Here is a 26,619-nt window from a genome sequence, read left to right as displayed (position 1 = left end):
TGAGTCAGACCTAATAGGTTGAGCAAGTGGCTGCAGGGGCGGCTCTACCTTAAGGCTTCGTAGGGACCATCCCCATATCATTATGTCAAAAACACAAGTTCGATATTTTTATCACTGTCACAATATACATACTTATTTACATGATTAAATTAACTATTTAATTTATTTCATCATACTGGGGAGCAAATCAAATGACCCCATGGTGAGTAAAAACGCTAGCTGTACGTCGTTGTTCAAAACTGATAATGGTAAATCTATAATAATCATTAATAGGCTTTTTAGATATCATTAAGTGACGACTCAGATAATCATAATATTTATTCTGAAAAATTACTGATTTCCTCATTAATAACATCATATTATTATAAGTATCATTTGTATAATATGAGAAAGTAGGTTGGGATGTATGTATATTTAATAATTAATGGCTAAACCCCACCGCCTAGAAAGTCGTCAAGCACTGAGTGGCTGACATCCATTTGTCGTTAAATCATATTCTGTTAATACACACCTCCACTCTGTGGAGGCTCATATGATCCTATTAGGATGAATGAATGAATTTCACATTACAGATTCATGTATAGTAAACTTCACACTAATATCGCCCGCATATGTCATCAACCGCAAGCAACTCACCGAAATTTTACATTCACTCTATAAATGATAAGATGTGCGTGCGTATACTGCCGAGATAAACTTAATAACTCGTGCTATGTTAATACGAGAGTGATGCAATGCACAATAAAGAATCACTCATATATGACGTAGGTTGTAGACATATTATTATTATGAACGATGCTTTAATGATTAATTTACTAGAATTCATTTAATTAGAATGCAAGTTAATATTAACTTACTTTACCTTCCCTAAGATCGGATTCTTCAAATTATATGGACGGCTAATCGCATGAATGCTTCTATCATAGAAAAGCTGCCCATCCAGGATAAGATATCGGTGGTATATTATATGATGGGCATCAAATCAAATCAAATTTATTTATTTTACATATAATGAACATAACAAATTATAAATTCAAAGCGTTCATGACATGACATAAAATAAGTGTTAATAATTTTTAAAAATAAAATACGGAGAATAAGTAATAAAATAAGAAAATAAATAAAATAAGTAACAAAATAAAAGTAGATGGAAGCACACAGAGTGAACTTTGATAGACCCTATCTTAAAAACTTATAAAACAACGTCCACCTAAATTCGCCCTCACGTAAGTGGAATATATCAATATCCGAAGCGATTTCATTAAACATGGTTACTGCCCTCCCAATTGGCATTACTAATGGCAGGTTAGTTCTGCACCGTGGGAGAACAAACAACGGATTCCCTCGATTCCTAAGGTAATTATCAGAGACACACAAGCCATCACCACCAAGAATGGTAGAGTTCACATTTACGCCGCGTATAAGTCTGAAAAAATATGTAGCTAAATAAAGATCCCTTCTAAATTTTAAGCTACAGTATGTAAGCATCCCTAAGAGAAAATCAGTCGGATAGAGCCACGGATAATATCCATACAGCCGAAAGTAAAGGAGTCTCAAAAATTTCTTTTGGACTCTCTCCACCATAAGGCCGTACTTCAACTGATGAGGGGCCCAAACGATAGACCCACTCTCAAGTCTGCTTCTAACTAAGGAGTTATAGAGAATTTTTAGTACCGTAACATCCGAAAAGACCCGGGAAGCACGCAAGACAAAGCCCAACATCTTTAGCGCATGCATGGTTTCCTACCACACATTTCCTGCTGGAGCGCCGATAACCTGGAGAGGCTGGTGATCACAGAACATATTGAAGGATGGAACTGACATGGAAACCACGGAGCTCTCTACCGATAGCCTTCTGGGCTGCGGAGTGAGGGAGTGGAAAGTTACGAGGGCAATGAAGCTGATCCGGTCTAAGATAATTACTACAACGAAGGACCGGAACGGAATCAGCGTTCGAAATACATAGACAGTTTTAGTTAACGAAATGCTTGATAATTTTCCGAACATTCGTTATGTATTGAACATGAATTGAAAAATAACATTTTCAGCACTGCAGGCGAAAATGTAATTTCTACTAAATATGCTGTCACAAATTGTATTATTCTATTTCCTTCATTTGAGTATATAATATTCCCAATCAGCAATGCATGGTCTGTGTAATTTATAAATTTAATAATGCATTATTGAAGACTTGCCAATGATATACAATTTTTGTAGCAAACAACACTAAATATTATCTTTATTGTAGAAAAGGGGGATTACGACATGTCATAAATATATATTTCTAGCATCGTAATACATGAGTTACGCATTACGCTAAGTACCTATATATTAAACTGTTTCAACAAAAAGTGAATATTTTTTTCCATAATAATTCACGAATCAAAACGATAGTCTGGAAAATTTGAGAAACCCGAGCCGATCTCCGGTCCATTTCAAGTACCTAGGTACTGAATGTAATCACATAGCCCTTTGTTTCACTGAGCAAATATCTATCTTAGTTTAAAACTATTTCGTTTTATTTTTAATCTTAATATTAGATTAGAATAATATGTTTTAATATAGTTTTATTGTAGTTTTAGGAATTTAGGAATTGATAAAACGGGGATTCCCGTGCCACTTTGTTGGAAATCCCGCGCGCTGATAAGGTGTGGTAAAAATGACGAGTTTTGTTGATAAAACATAATATTTTGTTTATTAAAACAAGAATAAAATTATATATTAAAAACAGATAAGTAATGTAAATACTTAAAATAACTCAAAACATTTTGTTAAACTCTCATAACAAATATAAACTAATACAGTCGAACTTGGTTATTACGATTACGGAAATAGCGAGATTTCGGATGTAATGAGGAAACATTCGTTGGCATTTTAGTTTATGATTTTCGCCGTACAAACATTTAAAGGCCATCCATCGACTGAAACCGTATGCGGTTTAGAACCGTATACCATACTAAACTTATGATTTCTGTTAATGGAAATATATTTTGATAAAGTATAATATCATAAGAATCTGATCGTATCCGTTTATAGTTTATACCATACACTTACACTTAAAAAGTTAATAAAAACATATTTTCATGAACAGAAATCATAAGTTTAGTATGTCACACGGTTCTAAACCGCATACGGGTTCAGTCCATGGATGGCCCCTTATTCACTTTTACAACGAGCTACTTCTCGGCTATACCGAGCAAAACCGATATTGTGTCGATAACATTTTCGACCCTAAGCAATAAAATTCGGCCGGGCAGTTAACTAGACCGATGCCGCGGGGATCGGATTACGTTTATGACACTAGTGAAGTGTCTAAGTACCTAATTAGTGTTTTAGCCGACAACATTGAAAAAGTATCCACGCATATGGTTGAAATTGCATGTAAAAAAATCAAGCTTTGTGAAGTCTGGAGGTACGTACCAGCGCCGGCGGCTCAGCATTTCATTACAATCAACAACTTCTTTTGTAGTTTATGAATGGTTTTCTTTTTGATTTTTTTTATGTTATATGCTTAAATAGAACGTGGCGCGAAAAAATGTATATAACGATATAACGAGTAATGCTTATAACGAACAAATTCAGTCGGTCCTATCTTCCTCGTAATAACCAAGTTCGACTGTATATGTATTTCGATTAGGTAGGTATGGTATTTATAATTGTTAATATAATATCCAATAAAACACAATATAAAGTTTTTTTTAATAACCCGTTAAATTACCCGTTAAATTCGGTGTTATAGAGATGACCGTATATCACGAAGAACTGTGCTACGGTGAAATGCAGGGCTCGAAATGGAGCGGAGCGCACCGGAGCGCCGTTCCGGTTCATTAAATCCTCAAAATTATCGCTCCGTCTAGAGGAAAAAATAATTAGAGCATCTCACCAAGATATGCCTTATAACGCTCATTTTTATAAAATATACACAAAATTAGATAACTATGTTAACATAATATTATCTGAAAATTATCAGCGCTCCGGTTCGTAAAATTTTCCATTTCGAGCGCTGGAAATGTAATACGTACAATTTATTAACATGTAACCAAACACACCATTGACTACAGTATTTGGCAGCCTTCATTCGACTTTGTTTAGGAAAAGGGGCGTAACCCTCGATTTTTCGAAAAGTGCAAAACAAGTAAGCCGCAAATGCCGATTTATTATCCAAATTCAGGTTTTAATTGAGCTTTAATTAAATTTTAATTTAAGGAAAAAAGCATTTACCCTCAATTTTAATGATTTTCTGTAATAACTTCTTTAATTATTAGTAGATCGAAAAGATATTACACCAAATCACCAATCATCATGCACCCAATGTCTGTGCCTATTTTTTTTTTATTAATATTAAACCAAAATCATTCAAAACACGTTTTTTGCCTCTCCTGTAAAATTTGTTCTGTATGGGTTACGCCCTTTTTCCTAAACACGGTAGAATATGACAGCCCTAGTCAATGTTACAACAAACCTTTTTTCAGTTCAATCCGACGGGTTTCTGGTATGAACAGTCACTTTCCGTATTGTGTTTAAAAAATCCTCATAACTCAAGGTCATCGTTAAATAATCGTTTATTATTCACACTTTTATGATGTATCATTTATTATCTAGTTCATACACGTGTGTTTTAACTATAAATAGGTAACTAATATAAGTATTGCCGTTGTAACTAAATTTACGAACGTTTAAAATATTAATCTTAGGAAACCGTGCGGTTAAAATTATACTGACTTAAATGTGGTATATTATTTCTGACGGATATGATGGTTTTAGTTTTTTTGCGTAGGTGTTTATAAATAAAATAAAATATTGTAAAAATACATGTGGTATTGTTTACGTAGTTTATAATATAATAATAATATGTTCATTTGTAATTACTAATAGAACATTAAATTCATTCAAACACAACTATGTGTCAATGGACTAGTACTTATTATTATTGTTATCTACAATTTAATAAAATAAAAGTGGCGAAGATCCTTGTCATTCGCCTTAGCAAGTCCTCTTCATCACTGACGTCTCGCAGGGGAGAGACAGGTTGAGCGTCGCTTGGGGGCGGCAGTTATTCGAAGGGCGGCAAATCTACGAGTTTTTGTTATTATTAAACCCTGCCGTAACTAAATCATACTGGCTTAGGTATCCTATGAGCGAACCGACAAAAACAGTGCACACTATCTCAGTCATACCTACTTATTTGTTTTCGTTGAATTAAGAATACATAAAGATGGTGTTGGTTAGTTTTTTTAAATTCATTAAGCCCTGTTTAAACCAAAGTATAATCAATACAAAATATTCTTGTATCTATAAAATATCTAAAATTATGTACATATTGTTAATTTTAGATGTTTTATAGATAAATGAATATTTTTTTGACTATTATCTACTATGACTTGGATTAGGCAGGGTTTAATTGAATTTTAAAACTAACAAACCCTAACTACACGTTGTAGTCTTAATTCATTGAAAATAAATACGTTTGAGGGAAGTTTAGTAAGCACTATTCGCCACTGGGTTATACTCGTAGTATATAATGACTTATGTATCAATATAAAAATTAATGGATATTTTGTAAATGTATATAAGTAGATATATTGAAAACATTTCAAAATGTCTAAGAAAATTTAATGAACTATTTTAAAATCAAGAAATCAGATATGCAATAACATGAATTCAAAAAATACAAGTAAGTACCTACATATTGTGATAATTCATTTTATTTCTATACAAATATTATGTTTTCTCCACAGTTTTTGAACTGTAACGATATATCTTAATACGATAAGAAAATTTTATCACTATCAAATACTACGTTTTGATAGTAATCACTATTGTAAGATAGTCGCAATTGTTTATTACAACTTCTCGTCACGAAGTTGTCTCGTGATGCGTCTAGGTTTATTAGGCACAGTCTGAAGGAACTTGAACAACAAAATTATGAAAAGATTTTTTTTTTAATTAAAGCATATTTTTGTATATTTCAATATGCACGTAGACGCCGTAATTTTTCATTATCTGGACTAAATAAAAATAATTACAAGATAAAAAGAACTCTTTATTTACTTACAAAAGTTTGTAAATTTTCTGTTGAATCATATAAACTTGACTTGACTAGCTTAAACGATCAAAAAAAATGTACTTGGTAGAAATAATACTGAAATGTCTTTTTTGACATGTCATATTGATTTCCATAGTAACGCACGTATATATTAATAATTTAGTTGCTAGGACCCCAGACTCCTAGCAACCAATAATGGTGTCGAAATAACATTTCGTACAAAACAGAATTAACTGAAAATTAATTCAATTCTACTTAAAGATGGCTAAAAGTATTAAAAAAAAATGCATTGGCATCGTGTTCTGATATATTCTAGAAGTTTCAAATGTCTAGCTAGTCGGGAAGTTAGTTAAAAATCAATTGCAACATTTGTACCGCACAAAGAACCACCGGACAAATAAGAATACGAGGTAAGGAAAACGTTGTAAATGTAGGTAATCCAGTGAATCATAAATATGGATAATCAAACAATAAACTAACTAATATGTTTAACCATTGTTTGTTATTTTACAACATTTTTCTTAGCTCGTATTCTTATTTGTCCGGTGGTTCTTTGTCCGGTACAAATCTTGCAATCGATTTTTAACTAACTTCCCGACGAGCTAGATATTTGAAACTTTTAGAATATATCAGAACACGATGCCAATGCATTTTTTAATACGTTTAGCTATCTTTAAGTAGAATAATTAGATTCATTTTCAGTTAATTCTGTTTTGTATGAAAAGTTATTTCGACACCATTATCGGTTGTTAGGGGCCCGGGGTCCTAGCAACTAAATTATTAATATATACGTGCGTTACTATGGAAATCAATATTACATGTCAAGTACAAATTTTTTTGATCGTTCAAGCTAGTCAAGTCAAGTTTATATGGTTCAACAGAATTCAAAAACGTTGTATATAAAAAGTTCTTTTTATCTTGTAATTATTTACTGTTTATTCACAACTTTTTTGATGATCATAATATTGAATTCTAGATAACCAATTATTATGTGGCAAATTATTAAAACGGCATTTAAAACATGCCAATGTGTAAGCATTAGATAAATGTCATTGTTTATACCTATATTTAAATGTTTTATTATCAATGCATTATTTTGTTCTTTTGTCCTGGAATCGGGATCCGGAAATCGCAAACCCTACTATTTTTACACCGCACCTTTGTGAAGATCATTCATGTGGTCAAGTCCTCTGAGTACATCCGTTTGTGTATTGCAGGTTTTCCTCAATGTCTCGTGCCGCAGTTATCTAAGGTGTTTGGTTTAACATCATTCTTTACCTTGAGCTGTAAACAAAACGTTTTCACACCAGCTGTGTATGAATGTATCACTTGCTATTAATATTAGTATATATTATATGTTTAATTTCTACTTAATGGGTAGTTATCGAGACACGTTTGTGTTACAAGAGGTATCACTCCAACGAGCAATCAGTTAGTGGAAAATACATACCTACACAGAAAACTAGGCCATTGTCACTGATGGGGGGTTGTTTATTTACTCAGTTCGCCGATGTCGATTAAAATAAGTATTGTGAGTAGGTGACAGGACGTGTATAGTTTTAGAATGTATATTAAACTAATATTGGTTCGATTGGCATATAAAAAGCTTAAAAAAGCTTTCGACTTGGAATTTTCAATTTGGATTGAAACCAGGGTGCATAAAAATAAAGTTTTAATTAATTAAATATAGTGTGCAGAAATATGAGGTTAATAATTCGTAATTTTTAATAGTTACCTACGTCTGTATATGCATTCTTCCCACGTAAACGAAACGCGAATTCAGTATTGACTATATTTGAGAACATTCAGGCCGGCTTTGTGTATCTAGCTAACCATTTTTAGACTAGAATGTTACATTCTTAAATCTTGTGAATTACCTGTTCGTTGAATAATTTTTTTTTTCCGACCATGTCCGATCTTAATAGGATCATAAGGGCCTCCACAGAGTAGAGGGTTGTATTCACAGATTTTGTTTTTTACGAGAAATGGATGTCAGCCACTTGCTCAACCTATTAGGTCCATACCCTGACTCACACACAAATTGAAAAACAATATGTGTACTTGCCAGACCCAGGATTCGAACCTGAGACCCACGGCGTAATAGTCCAGCGCTTAAGCCACGTGGTCACCGTTAATAGTTAATTAAAAATTACTAGCAAGTTCAAGTAAGTTACAACAAAAAATCTTGGAGTGATCCGTGACGTCGGTTCGTAGGTAATTAAAATACTAAGTCCTTACCTACTTTGATTTAAAATACAAAAGCCGATCGCTAACAGTAGCTGAATTTTGAAAGTGCTTCGGTGGGTATAAAAAGCCAATCGTTAAAATTTGTCTCAATTAAGTATGACTCCTTTAACATAGTGGTCAATATGCGTGGGCGCGATACCCGGAAGATGTTTTCTATTGGTTATACCTAATATATTTTCCCAGAAGTGTTTTTAAAGTTATGTATGTTCGATAATTTCTTCATTTACTTTAATTACCCTTTCATAGGTAAATGTTCTTATATTTGGGTTCTGTTTATGTAGAAATGATTTTCTTCGGTGTGTGTTTATTACTTGATTGTAAATAACACAGATACCTACACAAATTTGTTTAAAGATCATTTTAATTCGTACCTGTATGTAGGTAAAACTCAGGTAGAGGGGCCAATATAATATGGGATCAATGTTGAGTTATTGACACTCTGCGAAATAATGTTTGCAGCGACTGTCTCGTAAAAGAAATATGCGAGTCCCAACGATAATAACACGGGTGCATCGACATTGTGAATACCTCGTCCTCGCGAATGCACTCGAATGCAAATTGGCCAGGATCGATGACTTGACACGTCAATCTAGTTTAACTGTCTGTCTGGCTGGCAAAAATCGCACAACACTGCATTACAATGCAATAAGAAAATACACGCACATACAATTATGGATAAAGGACATACTTTAACTTAACAGTTAGTGTTTCTTTTTCTCGTGGTAGGTATACTCTATCAGAGGTCAGCTACCATTAGGATTATTTTTAAATATATATTATTAATAACCATGTCCTTGCTTTTTCGGACAAGGTGGTTGCTAGTAATTTTGAATACTCACAAACACTCAGGCTGTGAGATAAACACATAAATATTATATTGTGTCCCAGAGCTCCCTGATGGAAGGCCACAGCCTTACGCACTGCACCACGAGAGCCGCTTACCATAAGGATTAGACAGATCTTCATTGTATCATTGAGCTTGGACTTGCCCATGTGACGGATAACTACAGCATGCAAACCATATATTTTGGGAATGTCAGAGAATGTGCTCTGAAAGGGAAGAGCTATTCAAATCGGTCCAATCAGATATTGGTCCGACCTGGTCACCACAAAAGTAAATAAAAAATATATTGCGGACGTGAAGATTTCTTAACATAATTTGGTATGTCCGTATTATTTAGCTTTGTTTTTGTATTAATTAAATTCTTTTTCGCACGTGTATAAGTAGACGTCACGCAATTTCCATTATGCGATATCACGCATCGGGAATTTATAGCAATATCACCTTTATTGTAATGGCGTTAGAACAGTGTTTCTAGTGTCAATGTTCATTTGAGCGAACCCGTTCGAACCGAACCATTCGGCAGACCCGAAAACAAGTATTGGGAATTTATAGCAATATCACCTTTATTGTAATGGCGTTAAAACAGATTATGCCATTCGGCAGACCCGACAAAAAAGTGAGTGTCATTATTTTTTCCAGATGCTTGGTCCATATTAATGTCATTGCTTTCAGTAAACTCAGTCAAAGCTCACTTGAGAGCGTGGCGACCCCAGTCTTGGGTATCTGCTCCTGAGACATTCGCATGCGTGAAAAACTGCTAATGCTTCACATCAAACGTAGGACCTTGTGATACGCTCAATTATGACCGAGTGTGGTGCGGGGCGGGATGTTTTGATGGGGTCATTGTTTTAATTCCCAATCTATATAGGTACCTGCAATAATTGACGCGGTCTGTCATTTTACATACATTTTTACTTACCTTTTTATTATATATTATATATGTGAATGTTTTTGTTTTGGTACAAGTCGAACATAATATTATTCCGTGTTCAAAGTGGCTAATGTAATTGGTAATCAATAAAACAATACCACAACACATTCAAGGTTCATGGCTTTGCAATATCTGCACATTTTATATTTTATTAAATTTCGTGAATCAAAGATTGTGCAGCCAATAATAATGCGTAGTTTGTTACAAATGAATATCACACAAAAATAATGTCTTTGAAAAATACCGTATATTCGTGTTGTACTATTGTATAATATATGAAACGACTGGAGTATTTTATATCAGCTGAAACAACTATGTTAAAAAGCTTTACGGAAATATCACATGTCTAACGGGAAAATCCCTTGAGTGTAGCAGAATATTTCTGAAATTTGTATTATAATATATTATATGTTTGACAGAGCTGTTCGTAAAAAAATGTATTTGTGTTTTTTTTTTTAATAATATTCTTAATTATAACGAACGAGTGCTTCATGCTTTATGTAAAACGCCTCTGACGATAATTAATACTGTGGTCTATCATTATAACAAAAGCTATAGGTATATATTATTATTGTATATGTTACACCGAATGTGTGAAATTGCGTATTACACGAAATCGGCAATATTTTGCCTAATTCATGAATAAGGCAACGGGCTTGCATTATTCATGAATTAGGCAATTTATCTGCCGAATGCGTGAATTTGGCAGCGTATGGAATTCTTAAACTGTCAACTTGACAGTAGAAAAATTAAATTTAATACAGATGGTTTTATCAGTTATAATTGGAGATAATATACTTAATATTATTATTATTAGGTTATGTTAGGTTAGGTAAGGTTTTTTTAATTCTGAATTCATCTGTATGTCCATTGTGAGGTTAACTAACAAGTGTCAACAAACTATCAAATCATACTATCACAAACAAACAATCGACCATTGCCTGAGACCTGAGACCCAAGCACGAATCAAATCGCGAAAATACCTTTTAATAAAATTCTTCCGTTATCATAAATTATAGTTCTAGATTTTTTTTGGGCATAGTAAATGTATATGAACGTCATTGTAGTTATTGATTGGTATATTTTTATATAATCAATGACGTTTGACACATTTGGTTAGTTTGATAAGTTGCAAAAAACACCACCGGAGCGCGACCGTGTATTTTGAGCAATGCATGAGCATTTAACACATTTGGTTTAGTTGCAAAAAACACCAACGTAGCGCTACTATCTAATTTGCCAAATGCATGAACAAGGCAGAAAAATTACTGCCGAATTCACGCACTCGGCAGATATTTTGCCAGATTCAAAATTAAAGCATCGGGCTTGCATTTTTCATGAAATAGGCAAAATTATGCTGATTTTATGTAATACGCAATTTCACACATTCGGCGTAACATATACAATGCATTATCATCAGATTGACAGACAAAATATAGGTACATACGCATGATTTCTGACACAGGCAAGTACTAAATTCAATAAAATACCTAGGTCTAGGCACTTCAATCCAATATTGTCTGAAGATACCCACTAATGTAGTGGCGAAAGGTGGAGGTAGGCTGTTAAGATCCGACATAAATAGTGCACACTAAACTTTGTCAGCCAAACGCAATTGTTTTCATACAACTAAGACTATAATGTGTTTGTTAGTTTTTTAAATTCCATTACACCCTGCCTAATCCAAGCCATAGTAGATAATAGTAAAACAAAATCGTATATCTATAAAATATCTAAAATTATTCCATTAAACCATATAGTCATTTTAGATTATTTTATAGATAGAAGAATGTTTTTTTATCGATTATTGTTTGGGTTTGTTGTGGCAGGGTTTAATGAATTAAAAAAAAAAACTAACCGACATCATCTGTAATTTAATGAAAATAAATAAGTTTGACTGAAAAATTGTGCACTATTTTTGTCGAACCGTCCATAGCATACCTAAGCCATCGTGGTTTGGTTTAGGCAGGGTTTAATTTAATTTTAAAAACTAACCAGCACCATCTGCAAATTGTATTTTTAGTCCAATGAAAACAAATAAGTATAACTGATCAAGTTTAGTGTGCACTATTTATGTCGAATCTTAACAGCCTACCTCCACCCCTCGCCACTGCACTAATGTATCAATAGATTTTGTTCTACATTTGTATTTCAATTTTAGACATATTATTACTCTATAACAAAATGCTTTAATTAATTAAACTCGATTTTCGTAATATGTATCTTCTTATGATCACAACCAGAAGGTAATGAATGCACTTTCCGTTGTTTTTGTATGCCCTGATCATTTATGAATATGATGTACCTAATTACGATTAATTTAACATTAATTTACAATTAGAATGTAGCTTGTTTTCTGATATAGTTAATGTACCGAAGTATTGTAGGTATATACAATACAATCTCTTTATTTCTATTTTGATTTTATTTCTTAGTCCCAACATTGGATTAGTAATTTATTTTGTTTTTAACTTGTTTTTATTTATCCTTTCAAATTATACGATAAATCCTAACAAAATCTTATAATAAGAATGCATACAACGTTTGCAAAAATAATAAAATACGACACACGTACAAAAAGAGATATTTATTTTATAAAATAATATCAATTTAGTTACCAGCTAAGTTTCAAAACAAAGATTCATTGGATTTTATTTTAATTATGTCATTAATTTACTACCATTCTTGCTGCACGATGGCTTATTGTATCATTTTTCAAGACACATGCAACATTTTATCTAGGTAATTTACTATTGTCATATAATTACAAAAAAAAAATATTTTGAAAGCCTGTTTATTCGATGATCAAATTATGTACCTACTTAGGTACATGATTCAAGCACGTGTGTCATATCAATTTTTAAAACATTGATTTTTCAATTGTAATATCTACAAATTGAAATAATATTTACACATTCACTTATATATATAAACTTTTCTTATATGTTCAGATATTCAGATACAAAAAAACGCTTGTTACACCAGTGACTTGTGACGAAGACTCCATACTAAGCAATTATTTAAATCCTACCTTCATAAGAAAAATAATACAATTTGTCTGTAGTTATGTATTAAAAATTGATTGCCCGCTTGCTTAACCAACCGACATGTACGTGGCGCAAATAGACTAATACAACCAAAAATACTCTAAATACTTTCGAACATTTCACGCATACAACACATACATGCGATTACAAAATTATTGTAAAAAAACACATGCACACAATGTCATAACCAGTGTCATACTATCACGTGACATGAGGATGTATGTATTTAAGCCTAACGGGCCCTCCGGTGCTTTCAGTGATGTAATTTTTATAAATTATATACATTCATTTTGATGCGCTAGACTCGATACCAAATAGTATCGTGGTCAAAACACCATAAAGTCTCCTGGCGATGGGTTTTACATTTCCATCTAATTTATCTGTTCTGTGGTAAGAATCAAAGAATTAAAGGACTATTGTACCATAATATATTGCTAACATCCAATGGCGATTAATTGCATATCAAAAAAAAATACAAATTGTCTTCCACATCTGTCATTGTCTCGGGAGTCCATATATTATCTATAATAAAACCGCCAAATGCATACAATTTATGGTTGTACAACTCAAAAACGCAACGAACCACTTATCATATTATTATTAGGTATATTCTTTGCAGTTTTTATGTCTTACTAAGTAATATTTTGTCTTCATCGTGGAAGTTGACAAAGGTATCACTATTTTCCTCAGATTCTATAAGTGCATTTTAATGGGCATGGCATGGATGAAAACAGATGTTCCTAATACAAAATAATGTCTTTCGAACGTTTCTTCGATAAAACATTGTACCACAGAGCTTCGGAAAATAAAGTTGTCCTTTGTGTTTATCAAAATAAATAAAGAGATACAGTGAAAACAAAAATTAATCTGATATTGAATAATGTAGCCTTTAAACTAATATTCTCAAATGACGCACGTATGATGTTATTTTTGTTTGATAAACACCATTAAATTTTACCTGTCAGAGGCTCAGGTATATTGATTAAAATTGTCATTAAGGTGGCACCAAAGCAATATGTTTTCTTCATTTTTAATTATCCTTATCTGTGGTGGAATCCATACGACAATGCTATGAATAGCCATGTAGATATTATTTTTTAGTTTTTTTTTTAATGTTTTCGTGGGTAGTAATTAACATCTTAGCAGATGACATTTTATGTTTTTACCAAAATAGACAAAATATTTGAAAAATAAAAGTGACCTCGTTTTTCTCACAGCTGAATATTTTTTTAATATAAGTAATAGGGTAACTGCATTAGTCCCCGGACAGCTTCAGTATACGGACAGTTTTGTACAAATATAACGAAAATAAGCAAAGTATGAGAGTTTCATATGAAGGATGACTCACATATTGTGCCTGTATTGTTCCTTGACCAATAAAATTATATTTGTCACGCACAAATGAATTCATTCTATAGTATTACATTAGTAGTGGTGCACATGCTGACTCAACAAAAAAAAATATTCGATTTCTTAAAAAATAATTAGTGAACGAAGGATACAAAAAGTACGTTAAAACTATGATTATTTCATTTATTCGCTTCAAAGATGTTTCATATTATTCAGTAATATATTCTTGTATATTATTCAATGATAAAAATAATGTATTTTGTTAAATTTAGTTAAATATTTGGTGTCCGGCAACTAAAGTGCAAAATTTTATCTTTTTTTAGTTGTCGGACGCAGTGTCCGGGCACTGAATTTATAAGAGACATTGAGTATTTGTGTGTGTACAGTATCACATCGAGGCTTGCTTGGTTTCATACAAGTTAGAAAAGGACAAACATAGAATTGTAAATATTTTTAGTTTTCGGACACGATTTTATAATTTTGATCCTGCTGTCCGGCGACTAAAATTCAATATTGAATGACCGGACAAAGCTATTTTCTAATTAATTATTATGTATTTACACAATTGTCTCCAATAGCTGGTACGAGTACGTCAAATACAAGCACCAGTTCATCAAGTGTGAGCAATTTAACATTAAAATCTCATCTTTTTTACCCCAAACCTACTCAATTTGGGAGTAAAAATAGAATAATAAGACACTGTCAAAGCACCAAGCGCCATTTCTTCGGAAGCGTGGAAGAAGATCATAAAGTGAAGGATGACAAAAGTACAGCAATTCATAAAAGATGAAAGGTCTTCCTTAGAAAAGAGAAGACAAATAAAAAAAAGGAAAGTGAAAAAGGCGATTTGCCAAAATGTTCTGATGAATTAGAAAGTGATGTTGAGGATGGTTTATTATTAAAGAACATTGGCTGTGATGGATGTGTTCGTTGGTTTCACCGTAAATGCACGACAATGTCTATGTTATCTTATAGTGAAGCATCACTAAAAGATTTTGTATGTAATTTTTGTTTAAACTTAGACCTAAATTAATATGTTTATCACCCGTATAATCACTCAGACACCCGTATTACGTTGAACCCCGGTTCCGGGTTTGTAGGTGTTTAGACATTAAGTCACATATCCAGGCTATTGGGTTGGGGGTATAGCATTGAAGCATTTTTTTCTCTGTAAAACTACTGAAGAGTGCTTGATTCAAGCATGGATTTTTTACACTTAGTTCTCTTTTATATTTATGATTGAAAATAGCACTAGAAAACATTTATTTTTCGTCAGAGAAGGGATTAGGATTAGTATTGAAATTTATTTTAGTGTGTTTGGAAATATAATTATGGTGACTGAAGTGTTGAACCTTTTTAAAATTATCAATGGCAATAATTTAGTTGCCAGCAGTTCTCAAGTATGTTTTTTTTGTAAGCCTGCTTTGCATATTATAGAACACAAACAAAAGTTACACAGTTTGAGATTTTTTGGATGTAATAAAAATTAATGTCAAAATTTGGTCAACTCACTTGAGATGTTTATTAGTTTAACCATTTGATTTATGAAGTTCAGTTTTTTATTTCATTTTGCTTTGCTCAATTTGCACTCAAAATTACTTCGACAGAACTATATGAAAGAAACACATTGAATAAATGAAAATATGTTTTTTTTTCAAGTTAGCAGTTGCTTGAGTGCTCATTGTGAACTATTTCTGCTTTTATTGCATCATTGTATTAACTAAAATTGTTTAAACGTGAAAAAATATTTTTTTAACACCAAAACTTGTCTTATTTTCTATACGAAATAATCTGTCCGACCACTAAAAATAGTACGTCCGGAAACTAAGATTGTGTGTCCGGAGACTAAAAAAACCAACCATTTTTCTTAACATGAGAAATATGATAGTAATTTATCTAAATATAGATTTTTAAAATATTTATAAACCAAAAGAATATATATGTAAACATTTATAAATCATAACATATTTTGTTTTCTTCTAAAAATGGAAAAGATAATCGAAAATAAGGTGAGAAAATAGTTAACTGTCCGGATACCAGTGCATTTACCCTATATTATTTGAAATGATTTGACGCCATCTATGCCTACCAAATAAGTCAATGTTCTTGGCACGGAAATATAATATTGCTAAATTATAAAGTTCTATTTTCTAATTAATATAGGTACAATAATTCTTGTGGGTGTTTCTTCAGGGTGGAATAACGGAGGAAGCATACGGCAGCAGAAAGGAACGGAGACGCCTTCATTATTTGGGATTTCAATTTTGCGATTTGTTTAGAATTTCAACTTTAAAACCAAAGATCTTATAATATACTTATATTAGGAGAAATTGTCAGAGATACAATATTCATTAGTGTACGTACATCCTTGTCTAGTCTCCAGTCTATACCAGGACTCGAAATTGACCGGAGTGCACCGGAGCGCCGTCCCGGTTAATAAAATTCCCAAAATTATCGCTCAGTTTTGTGGGAAAATTAATTTGACCATCTGATTTAGACAAGTGATTCGATAGAATCTAAAACATTTATTTTTTTATAAAATACACATAAATTAGAAAACTATGGTTATTTATATATTTATCTTAGTAAATATTTTTGTAAAATTATCGAGTGCTCCGCTTCGTAAAATTTTCCATTTCGAGTGCTGATCTATACCATGTTTATCCAACGCGTTGCATCGATCGCCGGTGGATTTTTGTCGATAGTCATGAACATATAAAAAGCTTGAATGTTCAGTTGTAATATAATAATGATTTCATCAAGATTTTCCTGCATTACCTCCACGGCCTGCCACATGAGTGAGAGAAATAGAATACTCGCGCTTTAAACTGTTCTTCCACTTATCCTCACGCAGTAGACTCTTTACATATTATGATAGTAGTTTGATGGTACATGTCCGAGAGAAAACCAAAACTTATAATTTACAGTTTACACGATGAATGGGTAAGTGAGTATTTCTTTGTGACAGTGAAAGACGTTTTCTTAATTTGTAACGTTTATTTAAATTGGATAAGGACGTAGTAGATCACTGGCAGTTGCAATACGTTAATATGACTATTTTTGCTCTGATCCAAAGGCTAAATATATACGAATACATACTAGGTATAAATTATTACAATGTCGTTCGATTGGGGTTTTTTTTAGTAGGAAAGCATACATACTTAATTATAAATAATTTATTGTAATAGTAAGGCAATACATTTTAAAATCTTCCTCGTTCCTCAACTACTTTAGAATTTTCCTGGCGGGGGTTTTACCGTTTGAATTAATATTATTTCACTCTGATGAAAGAAAAAATCAAGACGTCATTCAACATAAAGCATATTTGCATGATTTTATTTATTTAAATTTAGAATGAAATTAATTTTAAGTCCATGCTAAACTATTCTTAGAAAACTCATTGTTAATAAAAAAAAAAAACAATAAAAGTTGTAACCTTGTACTGACCAACAGCTAACAGATATACGCATATTGTAATCTACAATACATAATATTATTTGAGAATAGACCTGTCTAGATTTGGGAATTTTTTCGTTAGCGAGATGAACGCTTCGTATTGCATAAGTAGCGTGCGTATTGCCTGCCTCAAACCGTTTTCAAAATAGCTGTTTTTCGTGTTGAAAGTGCTAGCGCACGTATCTCCGCCCGATTGACTTTTTTCCAACATCATGTCAGTGATCCGCGACAAAATTATAATAGTAATTTATACTATAATTTTTACCCCGAATAAGTCAACTGTTTTGTGTATTCAAAATACTATAATTTGTATTAGCAGCATTACTGCTTCCCTTGAAAATTGGAAAACTACTTAACGTACAGTTGTAGACAGTTGGCACGGTGCGTAACACGCTTTCAACCTAAATTTTACGCAAAACTATTCATTGGAACCAGAATTAAAAAGTTGAAGTGAAATGGAAGATGAAGTGATCAAAATAGTGATTATTGTAATTTGGGTTCGTGTGACTGACCTACTCTGCTAACCTGCCCATATTAGCATTGATATTTCGGAGGATTGTCCTTGTATACATACGTCATTGATTGTTATAAACACCGTCTTCTGCAGGTACGTTGACAATTAAACCAGCTAAATAAAAAAAAATCAATTAAAAAAAAAATCATAATATAATAACATTGACATTTACATTGTAATAAAATAATTTAAACACATAAAAATAATAATCAATACTTTAAAATACAACCTCGATAAGTTTTAAAGATTTAACCAATATTTACCTACACCATTTCTCAGGTAGGGATATAAATATTAATTCATTGTGGCTGAAAAATTTGCGTTTATTCGCTGTCAGTTCTCAGAAGGCTTTCAGAGTTCAATATAATTCGCGGTAAGGTTATTTTACCTGTACGTAGGTATAACGATATGCATTTAAATTATACCTACGTTAGAAAACCACAAACTGTTAGTGGAATATATTGACATAATATTCGCCACCATTTCGTGGATTGCTTCTAGGAATTATTTTATAATAAAATGATTTTCAAGGTTTATAATATTATTAAAACGTTTGAACCATAGAGAGAATAATAATAACTACACTGAAAAGACAATTTATGTGACAGTAATATATCTCTTCGTATCATTTGCCTCATTACTGAGGAAGGTGATCACTAAAATTGCAAGTGTTGACAACAATCTCATAATAGCTAGAGCGATCCTGCGCTGATCATATTGATTCAGTCGCTTTATTGGTGGGGTTGCTCCATCTGAACATCATCCTTTCGGTAGCAGAGATCATTTATCTCTCCAGGCTGCTCGGGTCTCTTCTTATCACCTGGCTGAAGAATTGTATTCTTTTGCGATTGGCCGATAGACGTTATTTGATGAGAAAGTATTATACCTACATATTATTATAATATAATGTATAGGCAAGGTAATTTTATTATTTAATAAAAGCTTATGAGCTTTGAGTCGTGAAAATGTGAAAAGCTTTTACATTCAGTTATACCTAAGATAATATTATTATGATTTCATCTGAATTTTAAAAGGAAGCATTAACTATTCATATTTATAATTATTTCCATGAATATCTCACATGAAAGTCGTTTTCAAATCAACCGTGAGTAAGCCCGCGTGACAACGTCATATCATTTGATTTGTATTGCATCAAATACTTTATACCTACGTCGCAGGAGTGAGAGAAAGAGAAGATATGAATATCTGCGCTTTAAACGGATGCGTCGTATAGTTACATAGTAGATCGTAGCCACAGAACAGATTAATAAATAAAATTGTAAAAGCCACCGCCATGGGCCAAAGTTCTGAAGCAGGGTAATTATGGCCTGACCATACAATCCAAGTAAAAAAAAACCACGTCGACTGTTCCCAAAGATTGAAAGCACGTTACATTAGCGTGGAAAACTAAAATACATAATATTACATTATGAACTTTTGAAAATAGTATATTCTTTGTATCCAGATATACAAATGTATCCAGATATCGTAAGCCAATTCCCATTAATTTTGTGTACGCTGATCGCAGCCTATGCGAACGGCGAAATGCAAGAATTGCTGCAACTGGAGAGGTATATTAAAAAGGAGTCACGATTGTGAACAGTGAGGAATACGATGAACTATGCTAGATCCTTTTAATTTTTCATCAGTATCAGCCAAAAGGTTGTCTATTCTAATACAATTATTGATTCATCTTCTTTCAACACTCGTGATGTAAAAGAAACAATCATCAACCTGATTTCAACATTTTTACAATATTAATATGTCCATCTCGAATAAATAATTCTATGTAAAGTTTAAACACGTGTTTGCAAAAAATTAGCATATGTGTGTTTTATTAAAATGGTTCGTATGAACATAAAAAAAGACAATAAAAACAAATGTTATTCGTATATACGAGTATTTAGAGAAAAAATGCCGAGTTCGCTTGAGAATAGTCAAATTTTATTATTGGTACGTCAATAGAATTAACGTTTTTTTTTATAATCATAAATAAAATTTGCAAACAAGTTTTTAGCGTCTCAAAAGTTTAATATACGTCGACACACTTGTCAAAAAGGTCTACGTGACCGTTCTCACCTATGCAAAACCACGAAACGTATATATTTATAGATTTAGAAATACATACCTATATCCTAAATTGTATAAAAATAGTTGCAACACAATCAAAAAAATGAATCACACGATCTAGACACGTTAAATGTCGAGCCTTTGATAATATGCATACATTCATAATATTATATATATATATATGATCACCTGTTTATATGTCATATATCTATTTTTTTTAAATGTGAAATCAGAAGATATTGTAGATATTATGCAATTTTGAGACTTGGTGGTCTTTTGGAATGACGAATTAGTTTATTTTCTACATACAAGTAGGTGAAGTATGGTTCTTCTCTAAGCTGCGGCACGATATTGTAAATTTTAATCGTACTCTAGTGCAAATTCTTGCTTATATAGATACTGTAGTTGTTTTATTGTAAAAAAAATATTTAAAGTTAATACACACAACTGACACAACTACTAACTAATGAGATAAATTTAATTAGTTTTACGTCATTCCGGATGGACAACGTATACTTGTACCAATTGCTCGATATGTGCATTTATTATCGATCGAGACAGTTGGCTTTAGCTTTCTACCGATATAGGTATGTAACTATTATAATAATTCGAATGCAATATATATGGTAAATAAACTATCGAAAAATTTCATTTAAGTACTACGAAAAGGCCACCGCATTGCCTTCGAAGTATAAGCACTAACTAGCGCTACTATCGAAAAACGCAATTTCGTGCTGTGGTTATATATAATATATTGATATATATTGATCCTGACTATAGTTATATGGCCTTGTTTATGTGAGGAACACTAGAGAATTGGCAAAAGTTTGCGAAAAAACGTAGATACAACTTGAAACATATTGCGTAATTTCAATTAAGGCCTTCAGCTGGGGCACGGTCTAAAACGATCGTGACTACGCGACGCGAAGATTGTGCAAATGACGCGTGCAGAACAAAACATAATTTGTCATAAAAAGTCAACATACGTCCATTTAATGTTACGTTTATTGTTCTATTACTGATAATAATAATATATTCATTCAGATGTTTTCTTTTTCAAGTAAATGGGTAACCTTTTTTTAGTTATCTTTACACGACTTAAGAATTAATTCCCCCGTCGCCATCACAAAATAAATTGACGTGTTCACACTCTCGACTTTCGCTCTCCGATTGCCAGCCAGTCCAAAATTTCATCGCACCTATAGTTGAAAACTATTTGCCGTTTCACTGAAGTAACGTCTTAACACCACCATTTTTTAAAAACAAGTACCTAAGCATTTTGAATGTTTTATTTAATTAGATATCTCGTTATAACATTATTATCAAAATACCTAATTAAAGGATATTTCGTAAAAGCAATAGATTGGAGGAATGCAAAATTTAGGAATATACTATATACCCCTACTACGCAGTGTTACTTTTGTGTATGTGTAAAAATAAATATGGTAATATTAAAGTTACAAAATTGATTTATTGGACTGTACGTTTCTTTTGGACCATGTGCAACCCTTCAAATTGACATTACGCTAATTGGCTCTCTGGTCATATGGATTATTCCAGAGGAATCTAATTACTGAATTGTCAGTAAATTTAACGTTTTAAGCCTGACATCGTTTTTTCCAGTGGTTTCCAAACTTTGTGTCACTACGCCTCCCTTTCAAAAAAAATCTAATCTTGTCGCCTCCCCTCCTTTATTTCATTAAATAATACGGACACCTTTTTAAATAGTCAACAATGTACTAATACAAAAATGAAAAAAGTATCACATCAAATTGCAACGCACAACCACATATTTAAAATATTTAATATCCGCGAAATAAAGCACCGCCGCAGGCGACTTTTTTATTGTTAATAAAATAATGTGAAAAGTGCATTAGAAAACTAACCAAGAACTTAATATATCTGGCACAGAAATTTAAAGGTGGAAACATGGCAAACTTATTTTATTTGTAATTTTGATTTCCAAAGCTCCAATTTTTTATGAATGCCTTCACTTTGTCTTTTTAAATCAGTGAATGCATTAGTGGTCCATGCATTGATTTATTTACTTTTTTTTTAAAATTTCAACCAAATAGACAAGTTTATCAACAAAATTATCGTTCCTAATAAAAACAAATTTGTCTCAAATTTCATCATTATGATTTGATCCTTTTATTTCATTTTCACGAGATACCCAGCGCGCTTCACAATAGTATAGAAGTGAGGTATCATAAAATTTTGTCTCCATACTTTACTTACTAGGTTTGCAAACAACCTTTTATAGGACTGTTTTTTTATTAGGTTTATAACTAGCGGCCGTTTTATAAACTATGCATTCGCAAACTGCAAACTGCAAACATGTGGCTACATTAATTGTGTTAAACTTTTCGCGCCTCCCTTTGCAACACTCCGCGCCTCCCAGTTTGGAAATTGCTGGTCTAATCAGCTCAATTTATTTTGTTACAGATTCGTGAAAGCTGACGAGGTTGCCAAGTTGTGGGGCGCCAAGAGAAACAACGGAAAGATGTCCTTCGAGAAATTCAGTCGCGCCATGAGGTACCATTACAAGCAGAAGGTTCTGCTGTCAGTCCCGACGGCCCGCCTCGTCTACAAATTCGGCCCCAAAGCACCCGCCTACGCCACGGAAAACCCCAACTTCGAAACCCTCTGCCTGCCCATGGACTCCAGATGAGGAACCGCCAGCGGTATTCTAACGGAAACTAATTTTACCAAGTCGTGATGACGTCTACTTCCACCTCTTGAATAGACAAAAGAATTATTACGTAATGTTACACCGATTTGTGTTAAGTATATATTTTGTGAACTCTTAATAACTATTAATAAGTACACTGTCTTTTAATAGACACATATAAGAAAGAAAAAAAATACAATTAATTCTGAGTGATACTAAGTACTTACTTAACTCTTACAACCCGCCAATTTACCACCGGGGAACTCCCCCAATCAATAAACATAATTACATCAATCATAGAGTTTAACATGGAACATGTTTTACTCATGATCTCCGACGCAAAAGCGTTACTTAAAATAGACGTAGAATAACTATAGACACGCAGCCCGCACGTGAAGGCTGCCTGCGGCCCGCACCCCGCCGGCCATTACTTACGCGCGCCGATTATTTTAATTTTACGTTCAGTAGCCTGCATAGACCAATATCTATACTGTTGCAGCTTACATTCTGTGCGACGTATTGTTCGTCTGTTATTATTACTTCTTTAGTTTTATTATTGTAATTACATACATAATTTTCAGAAAAGTAAAATTGTAATAAATTTTCTTTGAAATTTGGACAACCAGCATTCAGAGAATCAGTAGGCAAAGCATGTTCCATGTTTAATAATTTTAGCCGTCAGGGTTTTTTTTAATGATCATGTTAGTATTACAAATTTATAATGTGATTCAAAATATTTTCTTCATAATAATATTCTCAGAAAAAAATATAATAAATACCCTCTCCCAAAAGTGTGCTAAATTGACAATCATAGTTAAGTATATTCTCATTATTAAGTTATGTATATATACATGTAAATAATTTAATTGAAAACGTAATTTATGTAAAACTGTATTTATAGTTTTTTTGTAAGTTATATTGTCTTAAAACACAACGTCCTGAAAAACTAGATAATAATATGTACATATTTATTAAGCTACATAAGAACAAAAATAATGAAATATTATTATATAGAATCTATATAAAGAAATTAACTTTATTTAAATTTAATAGATACGTGTTTATTAAAGCTTTGATACTGCTTTCAGCCAAATTTTAGTGTTTCATTTGTTTTTATATATATATCTTTACAAATACGATGAATTTGTTTAACGTTCTTATATGCTTTGTGAATCGTTTGCCATACTTATTTATAACATTACTTATTACGCATAAATACGTCCATATTGTATAGACCAGATAACACAGAATTAATGGGAATTGAAGTGCCTAACGGGTGTGGAGTAACAGGCAACCGATTTCGAGTGTGGAAGAATATGGGATAACCTTAAACACGTATCAAGAATACGTCATTATAAAAGCTCTGACAACTTCTCTCGGTTTATGCACCGACTCTCATTCTGTATTGGTGTATTTGAAGGTTGAAACACACACTATTGCACGTCTATAATGTGTGTTTCATTTTCGTAGTTTTCACACATTCAATCGATCATGTCCGATCCTAATAGGATCATGGGCCTCCACAGAGTAGAGGTTTGTATTGACAGATTTTGTTTTGTACGAGAAATGGATGTCAGCCACTTGCTCAACCTATTAGATCCATTCCCTGACACCCACACATTGAAAAACAATATGTGTACTTGCCAGACACAGGATTCGAACCTGGGACCCACGGCGTTATAGTTCAACGCATAAGCCGCGCGGCCACCGTGGGCAACACATTCAATACCCTGCTTCAAAATCTGGTGTATTGACGTAGAGCCTATCTGAATTATATTTATTGATCTGTTCTGTGGTATGGACGAAAGTATTGTTTTTTTAACATCAGAACGTGTTGTAAACAATGTTGGAAACAGTATTGCTATTAGAAGAAAAATCAAGAAAATAAACTACGATAAAAAAATTTTTTTATAACGATTTCTCAAATTTACCACTAGGTAATTTAGGTAATTTTAGTACTTATAAAAATCTGTGACTTAAATTAAAAATTAATGAATCAATTCTTCCAATCAAGTGCCAATTTTAAATCAATTTATGAATCTTCGATAAAGATTCAAAGGCATCTGTATATTATTATTTTATTAATAAGATAAATGCTTTTAACGTTAAGTCTTTTGTGATTTTATATTCTGTCTAAGTAGGTACATTACATTAATTATTATTAATACATAGTTACAGTATAAATATTACCAATGTGCATTTTTTGTAAGAGATTAATCATTTATATTGTATTAGCAACCAATGATTTTTTTCGATCAAACAACGTTTAATTTTGTCAGTTGTTTTTTTAATAACCTACGACATTCTTACATTGTAATCACTTCATGTCTTTCCACCAAAAAATAACAGTAAATATCATTAATAATTATAATAATGATAATGAATGCAAGTGTACTTATTGTATGTAGTTTTCTGTTTACTTCAAAAAGCTATTAATGATGTTAACTGTATAAAATTAAGAATGTTTCAAGAAGATAATAAAAGTGACTCAGTGATCTGACATAATTAAAAATGATTCACCTCTACTTCGAAGATCTGAACGACTGTTGTGAGTCTCAGATACATGATATACATTTACACCGATCTTTATTGTAATTTAAATGATTCGTTTGCTTTATAATCGATTATATTTATAATCATATTTTATTTTTATGTGTATTGAACATTTTTTTTATAATGCCTCCGGGTGGAAATGAGTTACTCGTGTTAATGAGTGTTTTTTTTTTTACATAATTGATAAAAAACCGTGATTAAATTTTTTTTCTATGCATAAACAATAGTTATCTTTATCCCATTGAAATGTTTACACTGATAAAGTAAATCAAACAACAAAACTACAGACATTTTTTTTAATTTTACTAAACAAAAATAATGTTCTACTTTTTTATCTATAAGAAGTTAATCATTATTTAATATTTACCTAGCCAATCTTTTAGCTCATTTAAAATAACATACAAATGTTAACCTTCTAATTGACTTACAATAGGCTTACATACACAGTTTTTTTTACTATTTCGGATGATATGTACATACAAAATTTATTTAAATTGTTGTGATATAATATAGGAATAAACCAAGCCATGTCATCGTATTATAAATATATAGCTTAAAAATTATGAAATATTTGTTATACCTAACTGTTTCATATTTCTTAATTGTAAATAGATTGATATAAATTATATTATATAATTAATATTTATTTCTCTTATGCTCGTTTAGTGAAAAACAGTGATGCAAAACTGCCTATCCGTTTTCTAATCATTGATCGCGGGCGGTAGATACAGGGTTGAAGTCTAAACATATTACATATTATTTAATTCCAACCACTCTGTATATATGTACCTATGCGCTATGGAAATTAGTGTCAACGCCAGTGAGATCAGTATCACTAAAGTGGAAAGGATGCAAAAAATACTATTTATTTGACGCACATACAACGTTAT

At 32.1% G+C, this 26,619-nt stretch overlaps 1 protein-coding gene across 1 annotated transcript in view; it reads left to right on the top strand.

The window, feature by feature from the left end:
• The window catches only part of LOC147070006 (uncharacterized), a 36,332-nt gene extending 12,174 nt beyond the window's left edge, over positions 1-24,158 (top strand). Inside the window, exon 2 of the mRNA XM_085949353.1 lies at positions 22,951-24,158. Within this exon, the coding sequence (XP_085805479.1) occupies positions 22,951-23,176 (226 nt within the window). The 3' untranslated portion in view covers positions 23,177-24,158. The remainder of the gene's footprint in view (positions 1-22,950) is intronic.
• The last annotated feature ends 2,461 nt before the right edge of the window (positions 24,159-26,619 follow it).

The sequence above is a fragment of the Rhyacophila brunnea genome, unplaced genomic scaffold (assembly GCF_057557595.1).
Source record: "Rhyacophila brunnea isolate RB1 unplaced genomic scaffold, BYU_Rbru_1.0 scaffold_22, whole genome shotgun sequence".
Taxonomy (NCBI): Eukaryota; Metazoa; Arthropoda; class Insecta; order Trichoptera; family Rhyacophilidae; genus Rhyacophila; species Rhyacophila brunnea.
The sequence above is the reverse complement of the archived record's forward strand: the minus strand, read 5'-3'. Positions and strand labels throughout refer to the sequence as shown.